Source organism: Dermacentor silvarum, chromosome 3 (assembly GCF_013339745.2).
Source record: "Dermacentor silvarum isolate Dsil-2018 chromosome 3, BIME_Dsil_1.4, whole genome shotgun sequence".
NCBI lineage: Eukaryota > Metazoa > Arthropoda > Arachnida > Ixodida > Ixodidae > Dermacentor > Dermacentor silvarum.
In genome coordinates this window covers 122,990,139-123,013,876 of record NC_051156.1, presented here as the reverse complement: position 1 = coordinate 123,013,876, position 23,738 = coordinate 122,990,139, and the positions used below count along the sequence as shown (strand labels likewise).

At 46.0% G+C, this 23,738-nt stretch overlaps 1 protein-coding gene across 1 annotated transcript in view; it reads left to right on the top strand.

The window, feature by feature from the left end:
- The window catches only part of LOC125944337 (uncharacterized oxidoreductase TM_0325-like), a 103,663-nt gene extending 82,830 nt beyond the window's left edge, over positions 1-20,833 (top strand). The window contains exon 9 of the mRNA XM_049664724.1: positions 20,333-20,833. Within this exon, the coding sequence (XP_049520681.1) occupies positions 20,333-20,533 (201 nt within the window). The 3' untranslated portion in view covers positions 20,534-20,833. The remainder of the gene's footprint in view (positions 1-20,332) is intronic.
- Positions 20,834-23,738: the final 2,905 nt, after the last annotated feature.

The window sequence follows — 23,738 nt, the reverse complement described above, 5'->3', positions numbered from 1 at the left end:
GCAGACCGCCTGCAGTTCCTCAAGAGTGGGACGGCCGTGCCAGTTATCCTCCTACTGACAATTTCAGTGCGTCCCGTGAACGCCCCATCTGCTTCCAATGCGGCATTCGCGGTCACGTCGCCCGATTTTGTCCTCACCGCCGTCGCACGTCACCACCGTCCTATGAACGACCGCGTACTTTTTATCGGCGGGGCAACCGACAAGGTGAAGAGACACGTTGGTCCTCTGATTCAGATAGCAGGACGCTCTACCAGGCGAATTACCGTAGCGACTCACCAGCTTCTGTGCGGAGCTTGACGCCGCCGCCTTCACGCCAGCGCAGGTCTCCATCTCCGCGACGGCGTCTCACGTCACCGCCGCCGGGAAACTAGGCGGCGCGACCAATGGAGGTGCGGTCGCTAGTCATCTTCAGCTACATGCCCCTATGCCTCCGCCAGTCGCCATGTGTCATAATAAGATTCGTGTTTTAGTGGACAATGTTACTACTTTGGCCTTAGTGGACACAGGAGCGAGTGTCTCTGTTATCAGCCGACATTTCAAAACCCGACTAGGCCGTAAAGTGATGTTTCGCTGGGACACCTCTAATACATTTCGTGCTGTGAGTGGCGAGTTGCTCCGACCTATTGGTGTGTGCACCGCGAACGTTTACTTCTCCGATAACGTGTATCAAGCCGAATTCGCAGTGCTTGCTAAATCCACTCACGACGTAATTCTTGGCCTCGACTTCCTACAACAGTGCGGTGCCACTGTTGACTGCGGTACCGGCGAGCTTTTCCTCTCTCCTCTTGCTGACCAACCTGCTACATGTTCACGCACTCTCGCCGTCATTGAAGATACTGTCTTACCGGCACGTTCCTTATCCAGAGTACGAGTTGCTGCTTGCGGTGTCGACACCGATACATTTGATGCAATTGTTGAGCCTGTGCCTTCGATGGTTGTGAAGAAAAGTGTGCTCGTACCTCGATGCGTCCTCTCTGTGGCCTGCGGAACAACTACACTATGGGTGTCAAATTTAGCCCCCCAGACTGTTGTGCTACCCTGCGGTATCCGACTTGCCTCTTTTGAAGTGGATACCAGTCTCAGCATAGGCGCTTTAACGGATGACACGTCCCATGACTCCCAAGAGCACGGTGCTGAAGACTCGTTGCCGTTTCTAAAAATGATCAATAAGTCATTGTCCACAGAGAAGCGTCAAGCCCTGGTCAGCGTGCTTCGAAAGCATGCGTCATTGTTTGATTTCGCGCAGAATGCTAACAAAGTTCACGTTCCAACTACGCGGGCTCGCCACAGGATCGACACGGGGCCCGCGCATCTCATAAGGCAGAAGCCTTACCGCGTGTCCGCGTCAGAGCGCATGATCATCGCTCAACAGGTCGACGACATGCTAGCCAAGGGCGTCATACAAGATTCCTCTAGCCCTTGGGCTGCGCCGGTCATCCTCGTGAAAAAGAAAGATGGGTCCTGGAGGTTTTGTGTCGACTACCGGCGTCTCAATTCTGTGACGAAAAAGGATGTGTATCCACTTCCCCGGATCGATGACGTTATCGACTGTCTTCATTCCGCATCCTACTTTTCATCTGTAGACCTCAGATCGGGCTACTGGCAGATACCCATGCATTCAACTGACAAAGAGAAAACCGCTTTTGTGACCCCAGACGGCTTGTTTGAATTCAACGTCATGCCGTTTGGTTTGTGCAACGCGCCTGCAACATTTGAACGGTTTATGGACACGGTACTGCGCGGCCTGAAATGGGAGATTTGTTTATGTTATCTTGACGACGTCGTCATTTTTGGCCGCACCTTTGCAGAGCACAACCATCGACTGGACGTTGTTCTGACGTGCCTTGAACAAGCTGCCCTTACCCTCAACTCAAAGAAATGTAACTTTGGCCAACGAGAGGCGCTAGTACTTGGACATCTAGTGGACAAGCAGGGGGTGCGACCAGACCCACAGAAGGTCGCTGCAGTTACCGGCTTTAAACAACCGCAGTCACAACGCGAGCTGAGGAGCTTCTTGGGTCTTTGCTCGTACTTCCGACGTTTTGTGCCCAACTTTGCCGATACTGCCTACCCTCTGACTTCATTGCTGCGCAAGGATAACCCGTTCACCTGGACAGCAGATTGCGATTCCTCGTTTCGTCAACTGAAGTTCCTGCTCTCTTCCGGACCAATCCTTCGCCATTTTGACCCCTCTGCCTCAACAGAATTGCACACCGACGCGAGTGGAATCGGCCTCGGCGCCGTCCTCGTCCAGCGTTTTGGTGACGCCGAGCATGCCATTGCCTACGCCAGCCGTTCGTTGAGCAAGGCCGAACAGAATTACACCGTCACTGAGCTAGAGTGCCTCGCTGTCGTCTTTGCAGGTCCAGAAGTTCCGGCCATATCTCTACGGGCGCCGCTTTACGATCGTTACTGATCACCATTCACTATGTTGGTTGGTTGGTCTCCGCGACCCGTCTGGCCGCCTTGCTCGATGGGCGCTACGTTTGCAGGAATTTGACTTTGCAGTCCGTTTCAAGAGTGGCCGGCATCATGCGGACGCCGACTGTCTTTCGAGGCTCCCTCTACCGACAAGTGAATGTGACGCCGACAATTTCGATGAGTTTCTGGCCGCCATCGACGACATTCTTTTTCCCGATCTGGCCACCTTCCGGAAAGAGCAGCGTAACGACCGCAGCCTGGATGGCCTCTTTGCCTCAGCTGCTCGGCCAACAGGTAACAATGGCTTTGTCATCCAAGATGACCTGCTCTACAAGAAGAACTACGCGGCTGAGGGTGCCCGCCTCCTCTTAGTGGTCCCTAAGAATTTGAGAAACCACGTACTCCGTGCTATGCACGACGACTCCACCGCTGGACACCTGGGTTTCACCAGAACATACCACCGCATTCAGGGTCGATTCTATTGGATTGGTATGCGACGCGATACAGAAAAGTATGTGGCCAGTTGTAACAAGTGCCAGCAATTCAAGCGCCCGAATACTGCGCCGGTCGGACTCCTTCACCCGGTGGCGCCACCATCATCTCCTTTCGAAATGGTTGGAGTTGATCTTCTCGGCCCATTCCCGCGCTCATCTAATGACAACCGCTGGATTATAGTCTGCGTCGACCACCTGACGCGTTATGCGGAAACCGCAGCGATGCCAACGGCCACGGCTCTTGATGTTTCGAGCTTCCTCCTGTCCTCCGTTATACTGCGTCATGGACCCCCTCGTGTTATTGTGAGCGATCGCGGTCGCCAGTTCGTGGCCGACGTAGTCGAAGAGCTGTTGCGTCTCTGTGCTTGCCACTTTCGCCACGCGACCCCGTATCATCCGCAGACAAATGGTCTCGTCGAGCGCACTAACAGAACTTTGACCAACATGCTTTCGATGTACGTGGATTCCAGGCACAAAAATTGGGATGACATCTTGCCTTTTATCACATACGCCTACAACACCGGCAAAGCATGAAACTACAGGCTACAGCCCTTTCTATCTTCTTTATGTTAGACCACCCCGCAACTTCCTTGACACCATTCTACCTTTTACTCCTCATGCGGACTCTTCTCTTGCCCAGACTCTCTGCCGCGCTGAGGAAGCCCGCCGCATAGCTCAGCTCCGTACGTTGGCATCCCAGGACCACTCCAAGATCCGCTATGATGCACGACATAAGAATGTGTCATATGAGAAAGGGGACATTGTATGGCTTTGGACACCACTTCGCAAGCGCGGCCTGTGCCAGAAGTTTCTGGCTCGTTACACTGGGCCTTTCGTCATCAGCGATCGCCTCAGTGATGTAACCTACTTGATTGCTCGCCTCGTGTCCAATGGGTACCGGTCTAAGAAGACGCAGCTTGCTCACGTCGCTCGCCTGAAACGCTGTCATCCACGTGACTCAGAGTGGACGTAACAGTTACTCGCCCAGCGGGCTTCGTCTGTGAAGGGAGGAATGTTACGCAAAAGCTACGGAAGGACAGAAGAGGAGAACGAAGTGCGCTTGTCTTTGGAGCGGCTCGGTGTCGGCGCGGCAACCCTTTGCCTTTTTCATCGATTCATCTTTAAATAAACGCACCCCATCGTAACAATATGTTTCATTCATGAGCTTGGTGTTATGGCAGAGAACAGAGTACCGCTCTTTCGGATTAATTTCACGCTCAAAAAGTGCTTAATGCCTCATTACGCGGCTCAGCGTACGAATAAATAAAGAATCTAGCCAAATAAAACATTAGCTTTAATTAGTTACTGGACTTAATACGTGTTTTGCACTAATTTACTTTGACGTGGTGGCATGGAACAGAGGGTGAACACCGGGCTTCTAATGTAAAGGTCGTTTGTTCGAATCCTCTTCCAGTCCTATATATTTTCAGGCATGGAGTGGCGCCTGACACCGGCAAGAAATCTGCCGAGAGCCAGTGGTGCTATACTAGCACAGTTGCAACCAAATTAGAAAGGCTAAAGCTTCAACAAAAACACTCCCTCATCAGAGCAGGAATTGGCCTCCCTGGTGTAGTTTTCGGCCCCTACCATGAATCCTGCAATTAACCCATGGCCCTCAGTCACCAGCGGCTACAGAGCACCTGACCAAGGCGATGTTCATACCTGGAACACGGCAGAAGGTCCTAAGAATCTCTGGATCCGGACAGGCCGCCACTTGAAACTGAACCTGGCAACGTTTAACACTCGAACCCTCTCGAGTGAGGCTAGCGTAGTAGGGCTCTTTCTGGAATTATCAGGCATTGCCTGGTATGTTATTGGCCTTGGTGAGGTTAGGAAAACTGGTGAGGCTTATGCAGTGCTGACAAACGGCCACGTCCTCTGCTACAGAGGTCTTCCAGATAAGAGAGAATACGGTGTAGGATTTCTAATTCATAAGGACAGAGTGGGCTACATTGATGAATTTTTCAGCAATAATGATAGGATAGCAGTCATCGTATTAACACTAAAAAGGAAATATGGAATAAATGTGCTGGCCTACGCTCCAACGTCCAGTCACGATGATGAAGAAATAGCAAAGTTTTATGACGATGCTGAATTAGAGATGAGAAAGGTGCAACATCAGTATACTGCAGTCATCGGCGACTTCAATGCAAAAGTGGGCAAAAAGCAGGCTGGTGAGCAAGCAATTGGCAACTACGGCATCCATTCTAGGGACACTAGAGGTGAGATGTTGGTATAATTCAAGGAAATGAATAGGCTCCGAATAATGATTACCTTCTTCAGGAAGCGCAGTAATAGGAAGTGGACCTGGAAAAGCCGTAATGGAGATACAAGACATGGAATAGATTTGATATTCATGCCGATGCCACCGTAGTGCAGGACGTAGAAGTGTTAGGTAGGATAAAGTGCTGTGATCATAGCTTAGTAAGGCCTAGGATTTGTGTCGATTTGAAGAGAGAAAGTGCAAAATTAGCCAAGAGGAAACATGCCTATCTAAACGCGGTAAGGTTAAATGCAGACATATTCAGGCTGGCACTCGCAAAGAAATATGCAGCTTTAGAATATGAAGATAAAGCTAACACAGAGGTAATTAATGAAATAGTAACTAGGCTCATTTCCGAAGTAGCATTTCAAGTGGTGGATAAGCCACCAACGCAACCAGCCGGTAAGCTCTCCCAATTAACAAAGGATCTAATAAAGAAACTACAAAGCATGAAAATTTGTAACTGAAATGTATAACTGTCAAGACTGACGAACAAAAAAATAGGGATATTCGAAATTATAAGATATAAAATATTGAGGAAGCAGTAAAAAATGGTCGCAGCATAAAATCAGTGAGAATACTTGGCATAGGACAAGGCAAGATGTATTACGCACTGAAAGATAAGCAGGATAATGTTATCAGCAATTTGGCTTATATAGTACAAGCAGCAGAATTATTCTATACTGACCTGCACATTGCCAAGAGCAGTCACGCTACCTTTATTCGACATAGGGAATGAAAATGATACAAATGCTTCATCTATAACTAGCGATGAACTTAGAAGGGCCTTGGAAGACATTAGCCGGGGAAACGCGGCTGGAGTAGATAGAATAACAATCGGTTTAATCAAAACTGGAGGAGATGTCGTGCTTGAAAAGCTTGCGGCCCGTTATACAAAATGCCTCACGACTTCAAGTGCACCAGAGAGATGGAAGAATGCTAACATTACAGTAATCTATAAGAAGGGAGATGTTAAAGAATTGAAGAATTAGAGGCCCATTAGCTTGCTTTCAGTATTGTACAAAATATTCTCCAACATTGTTTCCAATAGAATCAGGGCAACACTTCAGTCAACCAAGAGAATAGGCTAGCTTCAGGAGCGGATATTCTAGGATGGATCATATTCATGTCATCAATCAGGTAATCGAGAAATCTGTGGCGTACAATGAACCTCTCTATATGGCTTTCATAGATTATGAAACGGGATTTGATTTAGTAGAGATACCAGCAGTCATAGAGGCATTGCGTAATCAAGGAGTACAGGAGGCATATGTGAATGTCTTCGAAAACATCAACAAGGATTCCACAGCTACCTGGGTTCTCCACAAGAAAAGTAGAAAGTTACCTATCAAGAAAGAGGTCAGGCAAGGAGACCCAATCTCTCCAATGCTATTCACTGCATGCTTAGAAGTATTCAAGCTCTTAGACTCGGAAGGCTTAGGAGTGAGGATCAACGGCGAATATCTCAGCAACCTTCGGTTTGCAGATGACATTGTCCATTTCAGCAACAATGGAGACGAATTACAGCAAATGATTGAGGACCTTAATCGAGAAAGTGTAAGAACTGTGTTGAAGATGAATATGCAGAAGACAAAGATAATGTTCAATAGCCTGGCAAGGGAACAAGAATTCAGGATCGCCAGTCAGCCTCTAGTCTGTAAAGGAGTACATTTATCTAGGTCAATTACTCACAGGGGACCCTGATCACGAGAAAGAAATTTACAGAAGAATAAAATTGGGTTGGAGTGCATAGGGAAGGCATTGCTAAATCCTGACTGGGACCTTAGAATCAGAATCGAACTTTATTATTAAAGGTTGGGACATATTACAAGTATTTAGTATACAGAAGGAGGTCCCATAGTCAAAGACTGTATCGGGACCTCCTGTACAAGAGCTATTATGATAGTTAACGTCTTAAAGCAACAGTAGCAAACAATAAAGTAGTACACAAGTAAAAAGAAAAGAGGGTTAACAGATCAATATACTCAGTAGATTGTAAAGAATAACAAGGTTTAGCATATCTCATAGGAACAAGAACAATTGAAAAAAAAACATAGAAAATTAAAAATTAATGGCCGTTTTATTTGCTTTGTTACAAGAATAAAGAAATAAAAAGTACGGATGAAACAAAAAAGACATATCAAATAAATGGGACACAATAAATCTTCTCGTTAGTCTTTCAATAATAAATGCAGTTTTAGTTCTCCTTTAAATTTCTCTAAAGATCTTGAGTTTTTCATTATAAGTGGAAGGGTGTTCCATATTGATATGGAGGTGAATTCTACGGTTAGTTTACCGTAGTTAGTGCGGACTCTTGGTATAAGAAAATTGTTGTTTAACGCGAATCTGGTGGTACAGTAAATCATCAGGTTAGATGGTGAAAATGTGATCTGTGGTAGCTCGTTATTCAGAAATCTGTAGAAAAAAATACCTAGGTTGTATTTAGTGAGTTCAGAGATGGTAAGAATGTTATTCTCATGTAGTAGATATTTGGCATTAGAAAAACGTGAACTGCAAGTAATTATTCTTATGGCTTGGTTTTGAACTATCCAGAGAGACGCAATATGAGTATTATAGGTGTTTCCCCAACATACTATACCATAAGTAATGTGAGAGTGTACAAAAGAATGATAAAGTGAGAGTAATGTGGTACGCGTGAAGTAAGGGCGCGTTTTAATTAAGATGCGTATACCGTAAGCAATTTTCTTTATGTGAGCTATATGATTTAAATATTTCAGATTACAATCAAGTAGAATGCCGAGGAAAGATGAACATGAGCTTGGAGGAAGACAGTGGGGACCAAAAGTGATAGGCGAAATGGATGTTAAGGATCGCCGATGAGAAGAAAATACAACCAATTTAGTTTTAGTTGCATTAATAGATAACATTTTCACATTGCACCACCTTAAAATATTTTCTAAATCAGTATTTAGTTTAGTAACAAGAGAGGAGATATCTTTATCAAAGGTGAATATAGTGGTATCATCAGCGTATAAAATGCATTTTGTGAAAGAGAGACAATTAGGTAGATCATTAATATAAATCAAGAACAGAAGTGGCCCCAGGATAGAGCCCTGGGGCACACCAATGTTAGTAGTTCGCTGACGAGAATACACATTGGAAATAGAAACAACTTGAAGTCTGTTATAAGTAGCTTTTTAGTAGTAAAAGGGCAGGGCCGCAAATGCCAATTGCCTCGAGCTTAGCGAATAGGATATTATGATTTATGCTGTCAAACGCTTGCGTTAGATCGATAAAAACTGAGGCCGCAAGAAATCCTTCATCGATAAATTTTTTTAGTTGGTCAGTAAGATGGATGAGTGCCAGCTCTGTGGAATATCCAGGATGAAAACTAAACTGGCATGAAGAGAGGATATTAAATTTAGAGAGGTATTTCGTTAGCCGTATTTCGATTAGTTTCTCAATGACTTTCCCAAGGAATGGTAGAATGCAAATGGGTCTGTAGTTATGTAGTAATGAGCTATCGCCTTTCTTTAGAACGTGGATGACTTTGCAACGATTAACTTCACAAGGAAATAAACCGCTTACCACTGTCTTTGAAAAGAAAAGTGTACAATCATTGCATTCTACCGGTACTAACATATGGGGCAGAAACAAAGAAGCTCGAGAACAAGTTAAGGACCGCACAAAGAGCAATGGAACGAAAAATGCTAGGCGTAACGTTAAGAGATAAGAAAAGGGTGATGTGGATCAGGGAGCAAATGGGGTATAGGGGATATTCAAGGCAACATTACGAGAAAAAAAATGGAGCTGGGCCGGCTATGTAATACGTAGGGTAGATAACCGGTGGACCATTAGGGTTACAGAGTGGGTGTCAAGGGAAGGGAAACACCGTGGAGGACGTCAGAAAATTAGGTGGCGTGATGAAATTAGGAAATTTGTAGGCGCAAGTTGGACTCAACTAGCGCAAGACAGAGATAATCGTTGATCGCAGGGAGAGCCCTTCGTTCTGCAGTGGACATTAAAAATAGGCTGACGATGATGATGATGACAACAACGTGCGCCTGTGTATATTTTTAAAGTTTCTCCCGTCTCAACAAGTCTTCGGCAGGGGTTAGTAAATTTGTGCGCACATGCACTGCCACCATGTGTGGCGAGTATTTGTGTGGCTATGGCTATGAATTGAGCACATGTGTGCCGCTTTAATTTATTTTGTCTTTTGCATGAACAGTACAGAGCAGTAAACCGAACGTTGACAAGGGTATGTCTGCTACGCCAGGTGTCAGCACATGCATTACTGGTTTGCTTTTCTTCCTTATAGAGGGCGCGGGAGTTTTGAGGCACAGACATTGAAAAATATACGGGAGGGTAGACATATACAGCTCCGCTGTAAAAATAAAAGCTAAAGGATACGCAAATTGTCTGCTTTTTCTTTGCAGCCCAGCTTATGTCAAGACGATGATGGGGAAAACACCAGAAGTCAGCGCAGATGAATACATGGAGGTAGGCGCCTTAAGTAATAATTATAATATAAAAAATCTACAGATCTCACGCTCTGTGGGACTCTGTGGGCTCTGTAAGAGAATCTTTGTATGCTGTTTGGTTTGATTGACGATAATTAGCGGTGATGTTGGCGGCGAATGTGTAATGTCTTCAGCGTTTAGTCCAATACGAGAGTGGTGAGTTGATGTTAAAGCCAGCCTTGCGTGCACCACTGCTGTTTGTCTGTGTAGTCCACAGACACAAACAGGGAGACGTGTTTGCTTGAGGCATGTTTGTGCATCATTGTTCATAATCTCTGAGGGGACTGAGCATTATGATTGTCTCACAAGGAACATCGCATCGTGGCAGAAATGTTAAACTTTAATTGACTTATGGGACTGTCTGCAATTTCATTAATTATTATTGTTGTATGCAAACATTGTATACATACATTCGCGGTCTGCACCGCGTTTCGATGCGTAGCGAAGACGCTCCAGTCCCGGTTTACCAGCTCATTCTGCATATGTGGCCAGGACGCTGTTGAAACGTCAGCTCCAAGCGCTTTCTTCGGACTACGGACGATTATATGATATTTACACGATCACAGCCCAGCACGCGACCTCCACACCCCAGCACCTGCATTTTTCTGCATAGGAAAGCACGTACAGCACGTGCCATACGCACAAACAGTGAGACGTCGCCGTAACGACGCCGGCCGGTATGCAAGGAGGTGAGTGCCATCTGGGGGTGTTGCAAGAAACCCAGCGGCGCTTGTGAGCAAGACCAAAGCAGGGCCCGAAAAGTTGGGAGAAGAGGCAAAAAAGGCTATGCATTCATAATATCATTATAACCTGATTGCCATAACATAGATACAGAGTTATCAGCAGGCCTGTCTGAGAGATTCATCGTAAGGATCGTAACAGCGCAAACAAGACACGGACAAAGGAAAGGAAAAAACGACAACACGTGTTGTCGTTTTTTTTTTCTTCCCTTTGTCCGTCTCTTGTTTGCGCTGTTACGATCCTTACGATGAATCCCAACCAACTGGCCCAACTTGCTGTCTTGTTGCTGTCTGAGAGAACAAGGGCTTTTAAGACAAGTCCCTGCAGATTTGGCAAGGCAATACATCCAGTTATAGATCCAGTTAGATCCCAATACATCCAATTATAAGATACATCCAGATCGCGTTGCCGAGCTCAGCTCGTCAACGCGATCCGTCCTAATTTTGCTTTGCGCGACCTCAGCTCGTCAATGAAGATAATCTCGTTTTCAAAGCGATTTGAATGAACTAAGCGGGTCGACTTAGTTTTACCTCCTACTACACAGACGGCTGCAGTGCCAGCGTTTGATTTCCGTGATTATTTCGCATTTTGTTTTACTACGTAAGTGTCCGCACTTTTTCAACGCCTCCAAGGCCGCACTGATTCACTCTTCATGTTATGCAACATAGATTGCAGCCATTTCGTCAGCTCTGGAGAGGCGCGTTTATAGTGGCATTCGTTTTCTGCTGCATAAAAGCGTTGCTTCGTAGGCGCTCAAATATCACGTTTTTGAAATCAAGCGCTTTTTGGGCCAATGGCAGATTGGAAAGGATGGTGTATGTGCCAATCGCGGCAACGACAACTACATATACATATATGGCGTATTCAAGGGGTAAACTGAGTTATCTATCGACATAGTGTACAATGGGTTTCTGAAACAAACCACTTTTGCTTTTAAATGGTGGATTAGAAGAAGATTTTCAAAACGCCAATTATTTGTGTTATAGACACCCTTTTGTGACAGGTTATTCGTTAACTTAAAGCTTATGTACTTTGCCCGAACTACGGTGTCATCGGCGTATTGAACAATTGTACATGTCGATGCAGTGAAGGCAAGGTCATTCTTGAAAATATTAAAAATTGTGGGGACATATTTAGTCCTTGGGGATCTCCTGCTTTGTTGGGCAACATAGAGCTGGAGTGATAGTCTAATATCACTATTTGCAATTAGACAGATAGCTTTTAAGGGTGTCAGAAAATGATCCACGGAAGCCCAATAAATTTAACTTGTTCAAAGGAATGGCATGGTTTACGCAGTCGAAGCCATTACTTATATTGAGGACTAAAGCAACGCTAAACAAATTTTGGTAAACTGCGGGAAAAAATGTATAAAAAATAAAAGCAATATTGAAGCAATAGAACAAATTGCGAGCTTGTCAATAAAGCCAAGCATTATTTCTAAGATCAAATTTTCTAACACATGGGATAGTTCAGGCAAACTACATTTAAACCTGTAGTGTTCAATCACATTCTTTTGCCCTCTTTTGTGAAGTCGCTTGACCAATACAGTTTTTAGTTTTTCAAGGATAGAAATGCTGTCAAAAATCCGTTCGACATAAAAAGGAAAATGTCTGAAGGCTTCTCAAAGTTAATTCGGAGCATGCGCGCTGAACGGCCGTCAACATCGGGTGATTCGTTCTGTCTGAAGCTGCAAATAAGTCTGCGGAGGTCACGTTCCGATAGCTTTGGCAAGAAGGCAGAGGTAAATACATAGTTTTGCAGCGTGCAGTCCAGTGCATGCCCGTAAGCTGCCTCATGAGACCAACACGGAGAACACACACTGAAAGCAAGAGAGATTCTGTGAGGACAGGAGATGGGTGCAGTTATAAAAAAATCATAGAGAAAAAGTGCGAAGCTTGGAACAGAACCCACGTTTTCAAAGATATCAAGATGGAAGAAATGTCAATTAGAGAGAATTTGCGAAGTGTAGAAAGGCAAGTGTCTGCTGAAAGAGGCAGGGCGTGGAAGGTTCCATGTTACCTGGCAGTCTTCTGCGGAACCCGCAGTGCAACAGGGGCTAGTAGATCCGAACAAGTAACAATTCTACGAATTATTTTGTATAAAAAGAAGACGTCGGTACGACTACATCGGCAGCTAAGTGACAGAAGTGTCGGATAATTATTGAAACTTTAAAAGTTGTTGGCGCGAGAGGTCCGGAAACGATCATAATCATTGCGTGAATTGAGGACTTTGCAATGAATTACATATGCAGGCGTCCCGGAGCGTTATGGTTATTTTAGGAACAAGCTCATTTAGTCAAAACTACAAAAACCATGGAAATAAAATTTAATTACGTAATGGAAGCGTTATGGCACATTTGTTTGCGAATTTAAATGCCTGTAATGTGAGTACAGCCCTTGCAAAAAACAATTCTATGCAAGTTTTAGATGTCTTGCGGCCGTTATAAGCTATCCTTCTTAATGCCTTGAGACAACTCTAAAGTGCAGTGTCTGACAAAATGTAAATGCAATAAAGTGCTAACTTGGGCCTGTTGGCACATGCCTGAATAAAATTAGAGAGAGAGAGAAAATGATCTAATGAAAGGCAGGGAGGTTAACCTGGACTGAGCCCGGTTGGCTACCTTGCACTGGGGGAAGGGAAAGGGGAAGAGAGAGATTAAGAGAAGAATAGAAAGTCCGCTGTTGATATCTCCGACGTAGCAACAGATCTCTGTTCTATCTCTGATGATCAATCAGTCCGGATCATAGACGGTCACTCAGTCCTGTAGTTTTCAAAAATCGCAGTAGCGCTTTTGTGGCCTTTTGCGGCTGCGATATTCGAGGCCATGGTCCCAAGATCTTGCTCAAGGTGAGCGGTCTTCTATACAGCCTATTTAGAACGTTGCAGAGGTCATGTCTTTCATTTTGAAAAGGTGGGCAGTATCATAGTAGGTGTTCTGTAGTCTCATCGACACCGCAGGTATTACACTCGGCGCTATCAGCCATTCCAATCTAGCACGTGTAAGCATTGGTGAATGCAACACCCAAGCCTAAGCGACACAGCATTGTTTCCTCATATCGCGGAAATCCAGGCAACAGCCGAAGCAGCATAGATGGGTGGAGAGAATGCAACCGATGCTGGCTAAATTCAGTTGTATATATGCCACTTCTCCAATGTCATACTGTGCACTAGCTTGCTTACGTGTTGGGCTGCGTCAGTCCTCGATAAAGGCACAGAAACAAAATTTGCTCCTTCGCGTGCTTTCCTAACAGCTTCGTCAGCGATGTTGTTGCCGGAGATACCGCAATGACCCGGCAGCCACTGAAACATGACGTCGTGTCCTTTTGCGATCGTATGGTGGTGCATTTCTCGTATCTCCGAGACGAGTTGTTCGCAGGACCCACGACGAAGAGCTGACAAAAGACATTGTAGGGCCGCCTTTTAATCACATAATATTGCGCACCGATTAGCCAGTTGGTTGTTAATATAATCAATGGCACCTCGGAGGGCAACAAGCTCTGAAGCGCTCGATGATGTCACATGAAAAGTCTTGTATGTGATGCTCATTGATTGTGATGGTATAACCACTGCGCCGGTGGAGCAGGTCTGAGTGGAAGAGCCACCCGTGAATAAAACGAGGGACAGCGCAAAGAACGGGACGTACAGACTGAGAGAGCGCTTCGTCTATCTCAGTCTACACGTCCCATTTTTCGCGCTGGGACTGCTTTCTGTCAGAATATTTAGCGTTAGTGGCCTGATTAGAACCATTGTAAATAATTACTGAGCTATGTTTATAACTTTTAAGGAGTTATACAAGGTTCGTGATAGGTTTTCTCGGAGAAATAAGAAAGTAGTCTTGTTTATATTTGCTTAAAATTAGAGGCAGGGGTAATGTGTCGGGGATGTGAAAAGAGCGCGGACTGATTAAGGCCTCAGCACTAACTTACGTATGCAAGCGAATTGAAGCATTATAAGTAGATTTCGCAAGGAACACAGAATTTATATCATTGCGCTGGCAGGACTATGATGTCAACTAAAATAATAATTAGAGAAAAAGGCACTGGGAGGGGCGAAAATATGACCCAATGTGGGTGGATAAATAACTACGTTGGCAAAATGCTTGACCATTTGATCGAAAATGTTATGTGCGGGCAAGTATTCAGACTGGCCAGTGATACACACGCAACGGCTAAAAGTATGCGATTTAATTAGAAACCACAAAAATTCGTATTGGAAATGGCCGAAAGCAACAGCTTCGCTGGAATTGGCGCTAGCATGCTCTCATACACTATAATTTACCGATCCATAATAGGGGGCTCCCCATGCGTGATGGATAATCGGATCTGTTAAAAGAACAACGGACACTGACGCATTTAGCAGCCGTTTTCTTTTAACGCGATAGCGTTAAGGGCCCCGTGTTGCAGAAAATCTGGCGTCGGCTTCGGCGTCGGCGCATTGGCGTCTGGCGGAAATAATTATGCCGAACCACATCATCCTGAACCACACTGAGCACACAGCCCCTCCGCGTGGCGCAAGGCGTTAGTGAAGAAAATTGAATTGTTCAAAGTAAAATCCGACAGAAAAATTGTAAAGTATGACTTCACCACAACCTACAGGCGTGATAGCGTCAGATTGTAATTTGAATATACGAGAAAAAAGCCTGATAAGCAGCCAGGGATCTTTGAATGCTATCGTGTTGCACTCTTAAAGGCGAAGCTTAAGCGTCCTCCAATCCGATGGTGCTTGGCTGTACTTTGGTTCTAGGCAACATTCAGGGGAATGTTGAAAACCGAGCCTTTCTAAATTTTGGACACGCGCGCGCCTCGGGGCAACAGCAAACAATTATGATAAAATAATAAAACGTCCTATATACGGCCTTCACACTTTCATATAAGGTGGCTCAAATTGCTCCTGTAAAGATGTCTTCCCAGCAATGCATTTCTGTTTAAATGTGAAGCCGACTTTAAGGGAATCAGTGTAAGCTTGGTCTTTGTAAGCTGGCTTTCCCAAGTTGTGTGTTGCAGTGAAGCCTACTGATAAAGAAAAATGCGATGCGAACGGAGCCCGATAACGCTATCGCGTTCCACTCTTAAAGACGAAGCTTAAGCGTCCTCCAAATTTTCTTTTATCGCAATGATTAGGTAGCTGTTGGTTACGGAAAGCAGAAGTGTATGGGAATATTTCCAGCTAGAGGGAACCTTGCTGCGCCTCCCTGCGTGGTTAATAATCCCGACGAGGACCTCCGGCCACGGGGAGGGGCCATAGCGTGTGGCGATGTCCCTGGGCAGGAGAGGCCCAACTCTCCCACGAGTAGGGGGTGTAATGGGGAGAGCGTTGGCGGATGAGCATATAAGAGTATGGAAGCGTCCGCGGGCAGTGCCAGCTCACGTAGAGAGCGCTCGGGTACTCCCTGCAAACCTGTCGTGTGGGGTGGCCTGCTCTTTGTTACATGCAATGCAGGCGGGCATCATTTGGCATTGTTTATATGTGCGCCTATCAAATAAGTGCGTCATTTCCACGTGAGAGGGAAGGAGGCGGAGGAGGTAGAAGTCCAGCATTCACGGAACTCTCTGAGCCAAGACCGCTCTTGTTGGCGGTGCTCTGCTCTAATTGCTCTTGCGAATTATGTCACTGGCCATCAGATCGCGTAGCTCCATGTAGAGGTTCGATGAGCAAAGCCTTCTTGTGTTCGTTTATCCCTTGATGGTCAGGAACACATTCCCGTAGTATTCAGCTAGAGTTGCGGGACACCAAAGCGCGATATAATCGACAATAATGGTCTGCTGAAGGTGCGAGATCCAGTGACGGAACCGTGTTGTGTGCCTCGTTTAACGGAGATTTGTTCTGATGGTTGACAATCCAGGGGGGCCTACGAAACGCACCTGACGACCGGCTAAGAAATCCTCGATGACTGCGCATCAGTGCGTGTGCCTGGATGCATAGCCGCGAGGCCATCCATGATGGCTTGATGAAGGACTTGGACAAACGGCTTCTTCATATAACTAAGAAGGGTGGCAGCTTTGGCTAGTTGGTATTGCATAGTCTAATCAGAGTAAAAGCGCTAAAGAAGACAGGACGACGAGAAGCACGGACAAACGCTTGTTTATGCCTCCCGTTGTTCCGTCTTCTGCGCTTTTACACTTATTCGGCCTTCTTGATGCCAGGCAGTTTACTATATTGTGGCTTGGGTAACGCGGTCCGGTATGGGAGCTATGTTACCTCGTAGATGAAGCAAGCCCCATCGCGGTTCCACTGTAGACGATGGGAATTCAATGCCCTAGTCGGAGGTAGGGATGTCCGAATGGGCGGCCGATGGAATGACGCGTACAATACTTCGCGGGGCTCCTGAAAAAGCTCAGTAGCAGATCCGGTTCGCTGAAATTGGTGCTATTGAAGGGCATTGAGCGGCCGAAGTTGACTCACAAGAGACTGGAAGTGGCAAACTCGAGACGTCAGAAGTAAACCGTTTATATCTTGGCAGACTTGCATCCATATTTGCTTGACCAAGTGGTCAGCGTAAAGTTGACTTTCATGCGTAAGAGGGTAAATACCGGGTTCAAGCTGGCTCTCTGTCCTGTATTTCTACCATTTTTTCACAAGTTTTTGTCTTTTGTCCCAGACCAAGGAACTAAAAGATGCGAGTAGACAGCGTGTCGTTTCGGTGTTTGCAATAATCTTGGTGTGCCGCTTATTTGGGCTCTGAATTTTCGGCACCAAACATAATAGTCCTGAAGGGGTGTTTCTTGAGCTACAAGTGCTTTGCGTAGTTGTGTGCAGTTGATTAGGCGAGCCTCGCGGTAGTTCCTGATACGCTGGGTACCGGTGCTGCCCAATCGTATGTGGAACTCAAAAATGTAGTGATCACCATTAGTATCCTGGCTGTTATTCTTTCAGCTCACAGGAGGCCGCGGACCGCCCCAAGTCTGGTTTCGTGTCCTGTTCTTGGGTTGGGCCGATGCGCGTGCGTTGTATGGTTGAACACGGTAAAGGAATAGCTGCTAGCTAAAGATTCTGGTTTTCGTCAGCATGGTTTTGTCAGATAATAACCTTTTGCTACGTGGGGGCTGTTGGTTATTGTAACTCATTGTTACATGTCTTAATGGTATAATAATAATAATAATAATAATAATAATAATAATAATAATAATAATAATAATAATAATAATAATATAAATGATTAGTAGTGTTAAAAAGAACTGGTGACGCCGCCGCGTCAAGGTCGTAGCAAGAACAATAAAATAAAAGAGAAAAAAAGACAGCACCTCTGAAACCGGTTGTGACCGCGTTCCTGCTCAGTTGATCAAATCGCTTTGAAGCGGCCATACAGTTTCCTGACAACTGATGTCCACAACGTTAAGTACACAGGCTTAATTTTTTTGGCACCAGAAAAGCAATGAGTAGACACGCATAAGCTAGAAAAAGCAAGTAAGGAAGAGCGAAGTACCAGCCGATCAACAGAATGCTTAGGCATTTGTAGGCGATCCTCATAACAGCTGTAGCTTTCCCTACATAGGCGAATTGAAGTCAGAGGACATCTGCCCATTAGACACCAGTGCAGGGAGCGATCAGGGCGTGAGTGACTTAGCAAGCGCATCGAGGATCGTACTTTTCGTTTGCATTGGCGTCCATGTCACAGTCGAGAAAGTAGTCCGCCTATAGTAGTATACAACTTTAACAAACACAGCTGTTGGCAACAAAAGCACACGGACCGCGGTGGGTTGCGTTACTCCGCCAGCCAATCACAGACGCAAACAAAATCGTCGTCATGCGACCTTTTCCAATGGCGTAGCACTCGATACGACTGTACTCGTCGTATTTGTACGCTCCACTATAATAGACGAGGGAAAAAGTCTAAAATTATGCGCTTATAATTTTATTTTTGTGGTTACCGCCTGATTTAGGTAACAGGGAAAGTTTGGATTACGAACTATTTCCAGCCTTGCGGTGGAACCGTGGCTGGCGGTTATGAGGGTGTGGGCGGGGTTTCACTGCAGACTTAAGTTGTTTCCAGCTATACTGTCGTACTGGCAACTTACGACGGCTTTGCCATAGGCAGCTAAGCAGACACACCGAGTATGATGCTAGTGGGCTGTGGCTTACGGTGGTGGATCAAGCGAGGGAGTGTGCTCGCTGAGGGCCTTGTTACCAGCTAGGCCTATATAAGGTCTAGCTTGGCAGCCTCGACGCTGATGATTTGCACTTGGGTTGGGCGTGGGTTTTGTTTTTATCGGCTACGTGAAGCTGGACCAGGCTGAAAACCTATGTAACAATTTCGGAAAGTATCTGTGAGCCAAACCAGAAGGTTTGCTAAGCGCGACGTAAACTTGACTTTCCGGGTAGAGCGCAGGCAGCGTCTCAATTCTGACAAGCGATAGACAGCCAGCGCGGAAGCATCGCCTATCAGCAGCAGTGCCGTAGCGCAAAGCCTAGCAGCGGAAGCAGTTTTCAGTAGCAGATACTGCCACAATGCATGACCTAATTCAGCGCACATATTGAGGCGCACGTGTCCAGCTGACAGTATACCTGTTTTTTTGGAACGTAGGACCGCATGCACTCCTCATAACTTGCATGGCAATGGACAGATTTTGGCTAAACGCATGAGGCTAAAGAAAACGTTGATACAGGTGCGCATCAGTTATCGTCCAAGTTAGGTAGAGCTCGCTGCAAACTGGAGGGGAAAGTCGTGTCCGGAAGAAAATCGCAGATCGGTGAATGATTTTAGAAATTTATGTCTGGAAGTGCAAGAATAACACAGGCACAACAAAAAAGGTCACAAGTCAGGTTATAGGAAGTGTAACTTGCGGCGAACTTTTTTTTTCGTTCGCTTGAGCTGCCATGCGGCATAACGTCATAATGGAGTTAAATATAAGCAAGCAGGCCCGTTTCCTAGAGATACTGCAGCAGTGACTTAAAATGTGTTGTGCATAATCCATCTTTCATGGCCTTTTTCTTGATCACTCTTCAATTTCAAACCTTTAAGAACACTTTCTTGAATTGCCTTTGTCCCAGGACACGTCGAAACTAGATGGTGAGTATCCGCTGCAGACGCAGGAGCAGAGCACTTCCGACACGGGATAATGTCTTCGTATGGTTGACCCCAAGCACAAGTGACGGCTGGTGTAACGGCAGCCCCAGCCCGAAGTCTCCGGAGAGAAACTTCCTCTACCAGAGAACGATTGTGGGGAAGGGAGCAGATACGCGGGGGGATGAGGGCATGTCATGCCGGAGGATGGATTTTAGGGCAATGAAAACAGAGCGGGAGTCACAGGGAAAGGAACGAGGAGGAGTTATGGGTGTCGAGAGTGAGTGAGCAATGCGATCCACAAGGCCATTGTTGTCATGATCATGTGCCTGCTCCCATTGGACAGTAACGTTCACACCCGTAAAACCGTGAATTTCAGGTATACGTTGACAAATAGACAATGTTTTCATTACTTGTTTAATATGCTTAACTGCGACGAGGCTGTCAGTGTAGATGTGGGCTTCGTTGATGTTAGGCAAGTTGAAAAGGGTTTCTATCACACCGTGTATAGCCTGCAGCTCAAATAATAAGGGGTCTGAAAATTCTGTTGCATAGCGGCGAGCCGCTCGGATCTCGGGGTGTGTCGGACTTGAGAAGGCTATTTGTCTTTCTTTTGAGCTAACCACCGCGCCCGTGTATATCACACAGCGTCCCGTAGGTACGGTCGTTTCAGTCGTTGCAATCGGCTGAACCCGCTGGCACCGCTGTGTTCAACCGATTGCAACAACTGAAACGACCGTACCGGACGATTTGCTTGTCATTTGGTGTTTCCTTAGTACTGTAATTTCGAGGTCCCCGGACCGCTCTGTGTCTACAGTTCTTTTACTGCATTCACTGCACTTATCGGTCGCCTAATGTTCTAGGGTAAATTTACGGTATATGATTAATTTCTAGGGCTGATGGTTGTCTGATCTTTGCGTTTGTGCAGACCTTCGATAAAAGGAACGGTGATAAGCACGCACTGGGACGAGTGGGTACACCGGAAGAAGTTGCCCACTGCATCGCCTTCCTGGCATCCGACGACGCCGCGTTCGTCACGGGGATCACGATGCCTGTCGACGGGGGCTTGCTCCTTCTGTCTACCGTCTCGGGTCCCGCCCCATTGCTGGATACCCAGAAGAATGCATGAGAAACCAAAAACGCGGCCTTGCTGTCCTGCCAGGTTACACTGCAAGAACCGAGGAAATTCTGGCAAACCCCTTTTTAAAATGAATCCCCCTGTCATACAAGAAACTCGACTTTTTAGAGACTCGCGCTCTTCGAAGAACTTTCACTCTGTTTGGGCCATGGAAGGCCAGACAAGGGCACATACAGCGCTCTGCAACTCAGCTGAATATATTGGGTGAACAGTTACCCCAGCAAACATTAATTACGGACAAGTATTAGGTGTTATTGCGGAGGGACGCACGTAGAGCATGACGCCTTTGTTGAGCACTTTACGGACCAAAGCCAAATAAAGAAATGTGCACTATACCACACGTTGTCTTGATTACTGCAGTTGGAAATTGCAGGTTAGGCTTCTGTTTTTTTTTTTTTTTTTTGCAAAAATACGTTCTGTACCTACGGCTTGATTCGCGCCGTCGTCGTATGTTGTTACCATCAGGGCTCTCCAGGCTTCTTTTAAACCAGCACCAATGTCAAAGAAACTAGGAAAACCGGGGGCACACAAGTTAACACGACAAAAGTAACTTTTATTGAGTATATAGTTTTCTCCCTGAACTCTTCTTGGGAAAAGATTGGAGTACGTGGGTAATTAAGCGCGCTGTCAGAAATAAATAAATCGAAACATATCCGCCATAGCTGTGAAACGTATCTCTTACCTGAATTTGTCTTGCATGTTATTCAGCGTCCCGCAGTAAATATTATAAGAAAATTAATGGCTACTCCTTCAAGCAAATTAATTAATGGCCTCAATGTACCAAGATGGCTGCTCCCCAACACTGCGATGGCTAGTACAATTACATTAAAACAAAATAGATGAGGGCTGTGGAAGTGAGTTCCTTGTTTATTTTTGATATGTTGCTTTAAAGACTCGTTCATCTCCCTAACCACAAGTCAAAATAGATGAGTTATTGCATCTATTCATTCAACTTCTTGTTTGTTTGCTGCCGGGGTCAGGTAGCTACAGGAACATCGTTAAAGTAAATGCGCAGTCAGTGAGAAATAGCGAACTACCGAACTACTTGTCGTAGGCGGGGAACGATCCCACGTCATCGCATTATGGGGGCGATGGTCTTCCCCACCTGTGGCAAGTTATTTTTTCAACGACTTTGGTTTCCTTAATTCATAATTTCTTTTTTACAATGAGTAACTACGAGTGATTTGCCCTATGTTGTCCTTGGTGTGTTTGTTTGTAGCATTACTATGATATGAATAATAAAATCGGGCCCCTCGGAAAACACAGGATCCGCCCTCTATGTGTTTTCGCGGCCAAGATCGCGCTGATGCGAGCGCCCGCAGGAAGCTCAATTCTCTCGCCGCTGCTGCTGCGCTTACTCACTCCAGCGTTTCAGCAAAGAGTTTCCGCGGTCAGGGAGAGAGATGCGTTCAAGTTTGCTTGTGCGCGCGTGACACCATGGTTGTTAATTTAGTTAGTGTGCCTATGTTTACAAATTTATACGACCAATAAAACTACTATCCTTACTGTGTATAGCTGTCCACTAATTTGCTATCGCAATGGATGCTTCGTCTTTCGGGCGAAACTGCGACTTATTTCAAGGAACGTTCAGTCACTCTGCGATAATGACACTGAAGGGTGACTCTTGCAACATTTTGCTTCAAAAATACGGAACGCTTCTACTATTTCCTTTATGAGTTGATTACTATGACGGTGAATGATAGTGCATTTCTCAAAACAGGTTTCGCAGCCACATGTGCTACAATTCACTCCGACGTGTGACAGGCTATTATTCTTGCTGGCCCTTTCGTGCTCTTTTAAGCGCACGTTGATGCAGCGCCCCGTCTGCCCTATATGCATACTTCCGCATGATAAAGCCAACTGCTACACCGCACCCATTCTACGGGGAACGAATGCGGAGTTATGCTTAATGCCGCACTTGTTGAAAAAACAAATACTTTTCCGAGATTTTGCACTGTACAGCGGCATAAATGCCGCTCATTTTCCTTGGTGCCGAAAAACCCACGTCAGCCCAGTGTCATTTAGAGCGCAGCTCCTAGGTGCCCGTTTCGGCGTCGAGCGCCGGCGTTCCTGGCGTAACCGAGCGAACGTGCAGCACGGCGGGGGGTCAAAAAAGCGGCGAGAGAGATGAGAGAGCGAGGCGGAAGGCGGAGGAGAAGGCTATGGCGAAAGCGTGAGAAGAAAAGCGTATTGCCTCGCAAACGTAGTGCTTGCGGCGGTGACCGTTACGTCATGGCGCCAGAGTAGCGCGCCGTCATCTGCTCACCGATGACCTATCTTCCTTCGGTCACTGCTATTCACCGGCTAAAAAATGTTAAACGTTATCCCTGGATACGCGACGCGTGTGCATGTATCAGAAGTTTCTCGAAGGTTATCGATAGTTCTATTCGCTGGCTGTTATCTCCAAAGCTTTTTGTAATATGAATGTATGCGTGACGCCATTTGTCTAGTACTTTCTGGATCCCACGCGGGCACCAGTGATTAGACTGGAACCTTCGACGAGTCGTGTAAAAGCCGACGCGCTTGACCCGCGCATAAGATTTTCGACGATCGGCGGCACTGCAATAGATGTCTCTCTTAAATTCTTTGCCTCAATATATCGCGAAATGAAAACACGTATAGAGCTGCGCCCAAATTTTGCATTAGGGAGTATCGTAATCGTCGATGAACTTTTTTGCCACGCTTTTCTGTCCGTGTTTTCTTGCGCTGTTCTTAAGTTGAAGCTTAATGAACTTGCCCATCTGGTGATTCTCCTTAATTCTGTTCGTGTGCCTGAATGTCGATGTCTCCAGCCGTCTTCCCGCCAACTTGGGTCGCTGGGTAGTCCATGGTCTCATTGATGATCGCGCTACTGTGATGTGATAACCGCGTACAAGAGCTATCGTGGGGCCAACTATTGTAACGGTTATTTGAGATTGCGTATGTGTCACTCAGTATGTACCACCACCTCTATATGCCGGTCTTCCAGGAACCCCGTTCATCCCAACTTCATTACTGCGTATGTGAAACTAGATATGTACCACATTCAATGAGAGAGAGAGAGATAAGTAAACGTTATCGGATGTGTAAATTCGTAGGTGAGACCCGGGCAGAGGAGCTAGCGTGCAGGCGACGTGGCCGCGACGCGGTTAGCCCACTCTGCCAGCATGGCTTGGCATTCTGGGTTATCCGTCTCGATCGCGCGATCTCAGGCTTC